Source organism: Pituophis catenifer, unplaced genomic scaffold (assembly GCF_029215685.1).
Source record: "Pituophis catenifer annectens isolate HBS135680 unplaced genomic scaffold, rPitCat1.0.hap2 SCAF_2, whole genome shotgun sequence".
NCBI classification, from domain to species: domain Eukaryota; kingdom Metazoa; phylum Chordata; class Lepidosauria; order Squamata; family Colubridae; genus Pituophis; species Pituophis catenifer.
Window position 1 is genome coordinate 131693032 of NW_027256882.1, and position 11474 is coordinate 131704505.

The 11474-nt window shown below is 40.4% G+C and overlaps 1 protein-coding gene across 1 annotated transcript in view; it reads right to left on the bottom strand.

The window, feature by feature from the left end:
* Positions 1–11110, bottom strand: part of UBALD2 (UBA like domain containing 2) — a 31681-nt gene extending 20571 nt beyond the window's left edge. The window contains exons 1-2 of the mRNA XM_070937551.1: positions 10552–11110; positions 8947–9009 (exon numbers count right to left, since the gene is read on the bottom strand). Coding sequence (XP_070793652.1) covers positions 8947–9009; positions 10552–10671 — 183 coding nt within the window. The 5' untranslated portion in view covers positions 10672–11110. The remainder of the gene's footprint in view (positions 1–8946; positions 9010–10551) is intronic.
* Positions 11111–11474: the final 364 nt, after the last annotated feature.

Consider the following 11474-nt stretch of genomic DNA (forward strand, 5'->3'; position numbering starts at 1 on the left):
TCCTGTTTTCAAGCCTCTACTAAACTTCTTGGCTTCTTTAGCTATCTTCAACCCTTAAACTAATTCACATATTAACTTGACAAGTAGCCATGGCCTTCTTTTAGTCTTCCTCCTTGTGCTGAGCTGAGTCAAGACATCCGAACCAGAGAGGAAATGATTAATCCCTCACCCTATGTCCACAGTTCCCAGCCCCCTGCAATTGGCTCCCTAGTAGAAAAGGCCCTGCAAAAATACTTGCATTTTTTCCTTACCGTGGAGTAAGGATTAAAATCCTTCTACAGCTGGTCTATTTACTTTTTCCTACCTGAGCTGGTGCAACTAGAATATAAAAATGTCTCAGCCTCTTTTGAGAGATATGGGAGAATGGCCAAAATACTTCCCCCCCTCCCCCTCCCCCCCCCCCCCCCGGTTCTCAGTTTCCTTTCCTAAACTAAGTCAAATTGTTATACCGGTAGTCCTCAACTCATGACCACAATCGAGCCCAAAATATCCATTGCTAAGCAAGATAGTTAAGCGAATTTTGCCCCATTTTATGACTTTTGTTGCCACAGTTGTTAAGTGAATCACTGCAGTTGTTAAGTTAGTAACACTGTTGTTAAGTGAATCTGGTTTCCCCATTGACGTAGCTCAGGACTGACAAACTGGCAGCCCACGGGCCAAATACGACCCATGCAGGCCATGCCCACCCCAGCTCCACAAAGGCAAAAAACATTCCGATACGTCACAATATGGCCCGCAATGCGATCGGGTTTTGCTTCTCAGAAGGTTGCAAAAAGTAAAGCACACATGACCCCTGGGTCACTTCAACTGTCAACAATTTATGCCAGCTGCCAAGTGTCCGAATGTTGATTCTATGACCATGGGGATGCTGTAATGATCTAAATATTAAAAAAAAGAGATTATCAGTTACTTTTTCCAGTGCTGTTGTAACTTTGAACCGCCACTATACAAAGGGTTTTAAGTTGAGGACTACCTGTACCTGTGTTGACTGCAGACTACCAATAACTTAGGTCAACTCTGATATATTCATCCATGGAACAGAATCCCCGTGTTCACTTTTATATTTTTATCACCAAAAAAAATGTAGGACAATTTTCCCAACTGATGCAAAAAAAAAAAACAGACATCTCCTTCCTGCCATTTCTTTTCTCCTTTACTTGATTGCAAGACAATGACGTTTAGCACGGGACGCTGCCAAGCCCTCACTTTTGCTTCTACTGCTTTGCTCTTTATTTTTTCAAAACCCGTTCTAGTTATGAGCTAAGCCAAAGTAACTTCCTGACATCATTTGTCAAGCTCATCTCTGGCTATACTACACCCATCTTCTTACCGCAAACATATTAAATATCCTTGATATTTTAAAATAATCCCTCAGAGGAGAGAGTCTGGAGTGTGTGTGTGTGTGTGTGTGTGTGTGTGTGTGTGTGTGTGTAAGGGGAAGAGACTACAATCCTTAATTAGGTTAGCAATAGTAATACCATAATGCATATGCTGACACAGTATCATGGAAAAGCTTGACTGTACTTGCTATTTATACAGCACCAATAATGTACACACTGCTTTGCAGAACATCATAAGTAAACACACAAATGGTACACACAAATAGTTCTGCCCCACAGAGATTACATCGACATTTCGACATTACAGAGAGTGAGGGAAGAACAATAAAAGGGTGGGACAAGAAAGGGAGAGTGCAATCAGATGGAAACTTAGGCACTTGTGCTGATTCTGCTAGAAATATTTGATAGTTTGACCAAGACAACACTGTAGGACACACATTAACACCTGAAAGTCTGCTCAGCTCCAACTACTTGAAGTCTGTTCTTTTGGAAGGAAAATGGACACCTCAATAAGGAATCAAAATGTTTCCCCAAAGCGCTGCTGAATTTATCAAACCTTAGCATAAAAATAATACAATGCACAACCTCCACCCAAAACTCTTTTTCGCTACATCCAAGGTAGGCTAATTGTACTCATAAATCACATAAACAGACCACGAGGTGATCATCTTGGATGGGGGAGAGCAAGAGGGAAACAGCTGAGTTTCAGTTTCTATGTCATATTTTCAATACCTTCATACTATAAAAGCTCTGTAGTAGAGATCCTCCATTTGCAAATGATTGTTTCTCTCCATTCACATTCAGATGCCAATCAAACTCAAGGGACAAACCTACAGAATTTCCTTAGTTCTATAAACTTCTCCTTATAATCACGTATTTAAAATGTATTTCTATTTTTGGCTTGTTAATAAAATCATCCCCAGCAAGGTTTATTTGCCGGTTTGTAAAAATGTTTTTTAAAAATACTGAAAATACAAGACACACAGGCAAATGGAAAAATAAAACAGTAAAAGAGCCAGTTTAACAAAAGGTACAAATGTAAGTTTAGGTTGGTGTTAGCATGTGTATGTGAGAAAGAGCAAGAGAGATATTTGTAACCTGACTTTTCCCCAATTGGCACTTAAGATAGTGAACAGCTAAATATATTAAATCTCCTAAGTAAAATAATAATAATAAATTTCCTCTGAATCTTAAAGGACATATCAACTGACATCAGGCACATGGACCTGAGGACATTGCAAGGCCAGGGAGGCAAAAGGTATCTTAAATTTCAAATATCTCTCCTGAGAAGAGCACAATTCCCAGATGACAGTCCTTAAGATGCCTTATATGGTTTGGCATCAAGTTTTATAGGTCAGTGTGTGTGTATCTATGTATGTGTTGATTATTTAAGCCTGCAAAAACAAGACAAGACACTGGAACTACTTTAAATCTGTTCAGGCCTTCACCAGCTAGGACCATTTTATTCTGAACTTACTGAAGTTTTCAATGGAAGCCCCATAGAGAGTGGTCACAGTGGCATAAAGTGGAAGTTATCAGGCCTGGATGACTCTGGTCAAGTGGACCTTTATCCATGAGGAAGTTAAATTTCCAGGGAAACCAGTATTTGACTCCAGCCTGAGAGTAACTGAGCTTCAAAGTCTTTGAACATATGCAATTGCTGGGTAGTTGGAAGTTATGACACTAAAATAACTAACCTACTGTCTATACTCTTCTGATGGAGGAATGTGAGTCTCCATTACAGTATCAAGAGAGGAAAAGTAAACTTAGAAGGGGCCAAGGGAACATTTGCTCACCATTAAATTCTAGCTAAGAAAAAATAAATTTTGTAATCTGTGCAAACTCTATTAAATGTGCCATTTTGTACTATTTTAGTATCCCGTTCACCACCAAAGCCTTTAGCAATTTTTGAGTCACTGACAGTCCTAGACAAGCCTACAGCCAACCAGTAATATTAGAAAGGAGTATGTGTGAGACTTCTCTGGATTGAGCACGAAATATTTTTTCTAGATGAATTGATATAAGTTTAACTGTCCGCTGCATCTATGAAAAGAAGTGAATAAATATATTAAATCTAAAGGGGCATACATATTAAGAGTGACATTACTATATACTGATGTGGGACGTGCAGCATCCAAAAGAAATAAGGGGGATCTGAATTTAGTTGATTTGCAGCTTCAACAGAGTTAAAAATAAGACGCAGAGCAATCCAGGATGTGTTCCTTGTCCGTGATACTATAAAGTACAGAATGAAATAAAATGTTTGGAGTGCCTCCCTCCTACATTATTACCTATCAGCCTTATTAAGCCTACAACAGAAACAAAGGGGCCAGGACAACTGAAGATTAGCCACATCTGCCTGAGACAAAAATTCTGTGGTTGTATCGTTAGCAATGTAGTTGTACCCCTTAGTTGTGTCTGAGCAGTGTTCCCTGATTGCTGCTGTCCTGATGTATGGATAACAATACCCATAGCCCTTACATATGGATAGGGGAAGATGGGAGCTGCAATATAAGATATGGCAAGATGACTATCATTAAGTGTTGTACCTTATGATTCTTGACGAAAATAATTTATGCACTTTATCTTCCTTCCCTAGTTTAGTGCTCTCCAAAGCTATTTTTGCAGATCCACGGTCTAACTATTGGGCCAAGAAAATAGCCATTCCTAAGCCTAGGATTCACTTCTTACTCCAGAAATCCAAGGACATCATAAATTCTGGAGCCCTTTAAAGATCTTGTATCCCCATTTTATGTTATTCATATCAAAGGGGATCATAATTTGGAATCTCAGCAATTACAATGTCTAGGTAATTCAGCTAAAGGATAAACCTGGCTCGGTTTTTGCAGGACAAATACATTTGATGAAATGGTCTCAAATTCCACATCACCAGTTCTGTAATAGCTATCAGCTTTTTGTTTGAGGAAATTTTAGGATGTGATCTATATTACATTTTTCAATCAAGACTTTCCTAGCCAATTTGAAGAAAACTGATGAATGCAAAGCGTCCAAGCACAAAAAAGAGAGCCCAATTTTCACTGATTTTGCCCCCTGATTTTCTTTAAAAATCAACACATTCTCTTCCACAATCTCAATGGTCTATCGATACGTAGAGGTCGCATCGCCAACTATTCATCCTTTAACTCAGTGTTTCTCAACCTCAGCAATTTTAATATTTGCAGATCTCAATTCCCAGAATTCCCCAAGCAGAACTGTATTAAAAGACTTTAGTGAATGAACTTTGGACCTTCTTTATTTAAAACATGATCTCTACTTCTGTTTTGTCCTCTGAGTTTGAGTTTTAATAGAGAGATTTATGCATTCTAATGTACCCACAACTTCTAGTAGATACAGATTTTACTTCCATAAATTTCTCTACAGCATCTTTACAAGAATTTCACCAACTGTGTATAATAATCAGTTTTCTCTAACAGGACAACCCCAGATTTTTCATTATAATTCCTGCTATTCCTTTCTACTGGCAAGAATACCTGATACCTATTATTTTTCATTTCCTAAATAAAGCATTTTGTAAAGTTTCTTTTCTGTTCAACTTTCTTAAATCTGTTTTGTTCACAAGCTATGAATTTCCTAATTCACACTGGGGAATGGCCTATAAGCAGCAAAAATGGAATTCAAAACTAGGCACCATGTTAGTCTGAGAAGCAACTGAGAAATGTAGATGAATAATGTTTGGGCAAATCATAACTTGAACATTAGTTTCCTGATTAATGTGTAACTGGTTATAAAAAGATAGGGGGAGGGAAGACTTGAGAAGATAGCCTTGCTGAGGAGACAGGATATCCTTTGTTTGCAATCTCTGTTAAACTGTCCCTGGCAAATGCAGAAACTGTAAACTCTTTTAATGCTCAGCAGTTGGGAGAAACATTCCAGAGCAAGCAAGAATGGGCCCTGCTGTCTCATTACAGTTCACATGCGGTTCTGTTTGGCCGAAATCTGCATCTAACACACAGATTTATGAATAAATGGGATGGCCTGGCAAAGCACACGATGCACACAAAGGAAAGAAACAAGATATTTTAAAATTGCCAGATGGGAAGATGAATTTTTCCTGCCTGTTGCGTATTTATTCATTTTGGGCTTTTCTTGTGATGTCTGTGTGCGTATGTAGGGAGGGGGAATATGTATTTCAGGTGGCAGATAACAGTCAATTAATAACAATAGCTTCCTTTGGGGGAATAAGAGAGACCAGAAATGTATTTGTTAGCAATATGCACAGAAGGATATCCAGCACCAAGGACTGGATATAAAACCAATTAAACAGCCTCAACTGAACTAGGTTCCCCTGCTGTGTGCTAAGCATTTCAAACACCTTGAATCAAGTCTGAAATCCTACTTGATTGAAGTTGTGCAAAGGGCTGCATAAGAAGAAAGTCTCGTGAATATTCTAAGCTGATTGGGGTTGGGATATTATTAACAGAGACCTCCAGCATTCACTGCAAGTCTATGCAAAAGGGCATCATCAGCTCATCTCCATACCAGCAATACCTGTTCAGAAATGCAAAGTGCAAAAATGCAGCCCCTTGGGAAACAAAGCAGGCTACCTCGGAGTGACTCTACCCCCCAGGAGGCAAAACACGCTTTTCAAAGGCACCCAAGCCCTACAGCCATGTTGCTGATCCCTTCCTAGCCACTGCTGCTGCCTCACTGGTCTTCACTTAGATTCCTTTCTTGCAAAGTTTCACAACCAAAGACATCTTGGTGTAGAAGTTCTGCAACTTTGGTTCTTGAGCTGCAAGGATTCCAATTGCTGGCCAAATAAGGGTTTTAAAACAAAAATGGGACAAGTATGGCAGGAAGAGCAAGAGTGATACAGAGGGGAAGACATGCAGGAAGGAAGGAACATGGGGTAATGGACAGCCTGTGGATTGAAAGCACCCCCATAATAGGCATTCTGAAGAAAACACTCCAGCCAGGAAGATATGTTATTCACTATGGCTGCTTCCAACAATGGAAAAGTCTTAGAATTTGGGCTGGAACTGTTTTCGTTACAACTTTTGTAGGAACGTCCATTTTCAGCAAGAACCCAGTCCCAGAATGCAGGGTGACCTCCACAGCACAGCTTTGAAATCATTAGGAATCATAGAAGTCAACCAATACTGAGGACAATGAGCCTTTTACTGGGGAAGGGGTAGGATTCCTTGCAAGTCACAAAGGAAACTGATCCAGGATGTTCACCCATGTTTCAAGCTCAATAGCAAATCTGAGATCTACTTTCACATTTAGGTTTAAAAGAGCATGCTTAAATTAGCTCACTGGCTGCTTGTTTTAGCTTCCAGGGCAGTTATGAATCATTTGTCACCACTTGGCAATCACATATAGAACATTTATCCCTTATACTAGTTTCTTATTGCACAGCTTGAATTTTCATGCCAGCATCATGCAATCAGTTTTATAGAGAACTTCACAGGGGGAAGCGGGGAGAAAATATACATGAACCTGCAATTTCACCCCCTGCCCCCCAGTAATATAAATAGAATCATCAAACTACATAAACAAATTCAAATATTCTGAAACCATATTATACTGTCTGGAAAGTCTGCCGTATTTTAGATGGCAGAACTGTAATATTTTTCTAAGCCAAATGCAAAGTTTCACATGCTTTGTAACACCTACTCTTCAGAATGGCAAAGCACACATTTTCATACTATATAGTATTCTCCAGCCTGCAAAAAGGGAGAGCAGATACTCATAAAGACTGCTGTCTACCAGACGACCCCACTGTCAATTACACTCTGAGGCAGCTTTCTATGATTCTGATGAATAACATAAAGTAGGTTATGCCCACTCTCTAAAAACTAAACAGAAAACCAAATGATGATAATCCAGGTTATCTAAGCAAATTGGTGAACATATTATGTTCCAGGTTTCTACTGTGTATATTGTTACATTGGTGGAAGAAGAAAATACATGAACTTCCTGTACATTGCTATATATGTAATTAAAAATTACACATTGTAGGCATTTCCTTCCAGACCTGGGTAGAAAAGCAGCCTTTTCAGATCCTTTAAACTATTTCATATAATGGCTGAGACAAGTTCTCTCTTCCCTTCAAAATCTGGATATGTTTTCTAAAAAAAAGCTTGCATTTTTCACAATTAAAAACCATCCAGGTTCAGGGATGAAATGAATGTTGTAGCTTCTGCATTATGTAGAAGAACCCTTTCTTAATCCAAATTATTGGCTCTAATAAAACTATTCCCCACTTGCTATATCTAAACTACAATTGCCCAGAATTTTCCCCCATAAAATCATACGAAAATAGTGCAAGACTTTTTGATAGAACACCAGTTGCAGAACACTGAAATCTGACAATCGTGGTCCTTGTCAATTTCAAAAAATTGCAGAAAGTTATTTTACATGAAATGCAGTAAAGCCTGTTTTCTGTATAGATTCTTTCAAGAGACTTGTAAAAACAAGCTATTTAGATGTTTTTACAATACAGCACACTGATGCAACCAGTAGTCATTTAGATGTTATTTATATTTTCCTAAAGTTTACAATATGTAACTTCCTAACACAAATTATACTTTCTCATTAACAAGTACTTCTAATGGAGAAATAGTCTTATCAGAATACATTAGAGATTTCTAATATTATCTAGTCAAAATATGAAATCTACAATTAAAAGCATTCATTAGTAGATAAGTATTGAAAATATAATTACATTGCTATATAGACAGAAAAATCTACATAGCCAACAACAAACAAGCAACATGAGAATTTTATGAGAGATTTATATTTATTTATTTATTTGCATTTCTAAAGCTATACATAAGCTTCAACAATAGACAAGTGAAATGCTGTAGCTTAGTCTGTATTTGCTATTATCTTTGCACACAATACTAGTTCACTTTCCTAAAAAAAAAAAAAACCCAAAAAACTTCTTTTACTTGCCAAAAAACCCTGCCCTCAGTCAAGGTCACACAAAGTTTTGCTCAAGTTTAGACGAAACACACTAATATACACTAATAGAGATGTGGAGGGGGTGTACCTAAAAGCTTGCCAGCATTTCCTCCTTTCTTCTAAACTCCCTGGATTTTAAGTAATTATGGAGTATAAAAATGGTTAAACAATTCCATATGAGGTAAAGACAGAGGAAGGAGGGAGGGAGGGTGAGAGAAGCAGAAGTCCTTGTTTCCTGGCAGACATTTTGGCTCTTGTTTACATTTGCAGTCTGTGTTTCTCTTGTTGCAGAGCAATATGGCTGTCTGTAGAGCTGACAGCTTTGAATGCACAACCACTGCTGGCTGCAGGCTCTTGTTCCCTCCCAGTATCAAAGGTTGTGTAAAATTATGCAGACGTTGCATATCCAAGACAAGGAGTTCCTCCTCGTATTTACATGGCTTGGCAACTCAAGCACTGCTCAGCGTGGTCTTTTATTTCTCTTTTAGACCTGCTTTCCAAGAGGTAGGGGAAAAAAAGCTAAGGATAGTTTGTATCTGTTCATGGAAACAAGAAAAGCTCAAGGCATTAAAACATACACACAGACTATTTACCTCATGTAAATTTCCAGTGCTCACAAAAGGAGGGGGGGGGAGGATTGTGAGGAATAATATGAACCTGAGAACTTTGAACTACTTACCATTTGATGATGGTGATGGGTGTTGGGAATGTTGGTTTCTTGAAAAAATGCACTCAAAGCCGTCTATGTTTAAAAAAAAAAACAAATACACAAGCCTACTGTTAGAACAAGGGGCCACAACTCCAAGGGAAACGTCAAGTCGGAGGGTAGGAACAGCAATGTATTTTTTTACAGGGACATTCTTGCCGGCCCATTACTCTCCCTCCTCTTCCCATTTTTTTAAAGCACTGATCTAGGACAATGCTAATTTTTCCTCTCCCTTTGGGGAAGAAAGGGGGAAAAAAAGGAAACTATAAACACGGCACACAAGAGGACAACATACCCATCGGTAATCATTGTCAGCCTCGAGTAGGTTTTCTAACCCACAAGCCAATAGACCACAGCACCTTTCCTTAGCTAGGTGCCATCCTCCAAATGGGAACGAAGTGAACTGTAGTCCAACACAGTAGGAAAAAAGCTGGTCGGGGAACATTTTTAAAATGTAATAAGAAAGTCTCTATCCCTAACACTTTAAAAAATTGGCAGAGCAACAAAAATGTGTAGTTTTAAAAGGCAACATGGGGGTGGGGTGGGGATTGGCTTCATGGCCGATTGCTTTCCTAAGTATAATGCTATGCCCAGCAGAAATGGACAAAGGCATTTATCTTTATTGATGCCAAGGGCTTGGCTGAAACCAATCTTTTTTCTCCTCATTGTGTAAATCAAAACAGAGGAGGCATTTAAAACGTGGCTAGACCAGGGAAGGATTCGGCCATATGTAAACAAACAAGACTCCTTTTAAAAGCAAGAATTTCTAACCACATCTCAACATGCTATCTAGTTTCTTCTCCAGCTAAATAAAGACCACACATACGAAGCAGCAAATTATTAGCAGGCCTAGTTCAGAAGCTAACGTCCCTAAATAATTGGGGGGGGGAAAGAGACTGCGGGGGGGGGGGGCGGGACAGTCTCCTTGATATTCCTTTGCTTCCAAATCGGGTGCCTCGCTCAGGAATGAAGTGAAGGGGGATGGGTGGGCAAGATAAAACCTTCACACTCAGCTCCACTCTTCGGGGTTTTTTTTTGTTTTTTTGTTTTTAGGAGATATGTGCACTTCCATGGAGGAATATTTTAAAGCTATTTATTCCATCTGAATGCTCGAGTCAGCCATCCACTCCCCCCCCCCTCAAGTAGGCTGTATGATCACGCGTTCTGCACTCTCGCCGCCTGGCCAATTCAAGATTATTAATGTTGTCCACTCGCTTCTCCTCCTCCTCCCCTTTTTCCCACGACCAGCAGCAACAACAGATTAGTCAACACGCAAAGGCCTAGCACATTCCTAGCCCCGGAAGGCACTCATTGTAGAAAGAGACAGTAGTTATTAAAATGGCTCTGATGGATTGTTTACATGCCCAGTGCCAAGGAAAGGCTCCCTCGCCTTACACCGGGGGGGGGGAGGAAGGGGGCAGGGCAGCAGAATATCCCTTAAACCACCGTAGCCACCACCGACCCCAGACCAAAAAAAATTAGTTAAGGCGTGGGAGGGCGGTCGTAGTGATTCTTTCCCCTCCCGCAAAGAAAGGCGGAGAGGGGAGAGACGGAGAACCAGAAAAGCTCGCAACGCACCTCAAATTGCCAATGTGCAGCTTGCAGTAGCTGCTTCGCTTGATCCGCCGCACAGCCCGCAGCCAGCACGAACTGGTTAATCATGACTTGATGCCGAAGCTCCTCCATATTCACCGACATGGCGAGAGAAGCGAAACCACAACACGGAAGGGAGGAGGAGAGCCAAACGCACTCAAGGTGGTGGCGGTGATGGAAGAGGCGGCGGCAGGGATACGTGTTTTTTGGGGGGAGGAAAAAAAATCGACAAAGGCTTCTTCTCCTCCTAGCCCGAAATGCCAGGCGCTTTCTCTGCTCCCAGGCTTTAAGCTAGTCCTCTCGCCGGGTTTGAGCCAAGCCGCCTCTCGGCCTCTATAGCTTCAGTCGGCAGGAACAAGGCTGTGTTGATATTTCCCCTTCCCCTCTCGTAGTTCTTCGGCAGCTAAACCACCACAAACAACAGCATCTAGGGGAGGAGCATGTGGAGAGAATCGGGGTGGGCAGAGGGGGAAGCCGGAGGTGCCTCAACGTTCGATTCCACGCTTTCTTAGCCCGCTGATTGGTTGCTGCAGTATTCTCTGCGTGTATGAACGTTCGATTCGAATCTTCCAGGCGGTGGATGTTTCTCTTTCTTGCTCCCACCCTTTCTGCCCCGTTGCTTATATTTCATTGGAGGAAGTAAACTCTCAGGTTCCTTGCTCATTGGTTAGCTTCAGTGTTTTGGCTGAGAACGGGGTCATTATTGGTTCTTTTTTTCTCGTAAGGGAGGGGTAAAAACTATGCTCTTGTTTGAACTGAACTGGAAATTCTACTCCCTTTGTTGATTGGCTGCTTTGCTCCCTCCTCCTCCCGTTCTTTTTTCCACTGTTGTAAAAAAAAAAAAAAAAAATAGAACAAAAAAAGTATAGCTATAGAGAACAAGTTCATTGATAAACTTCTGGGTGACA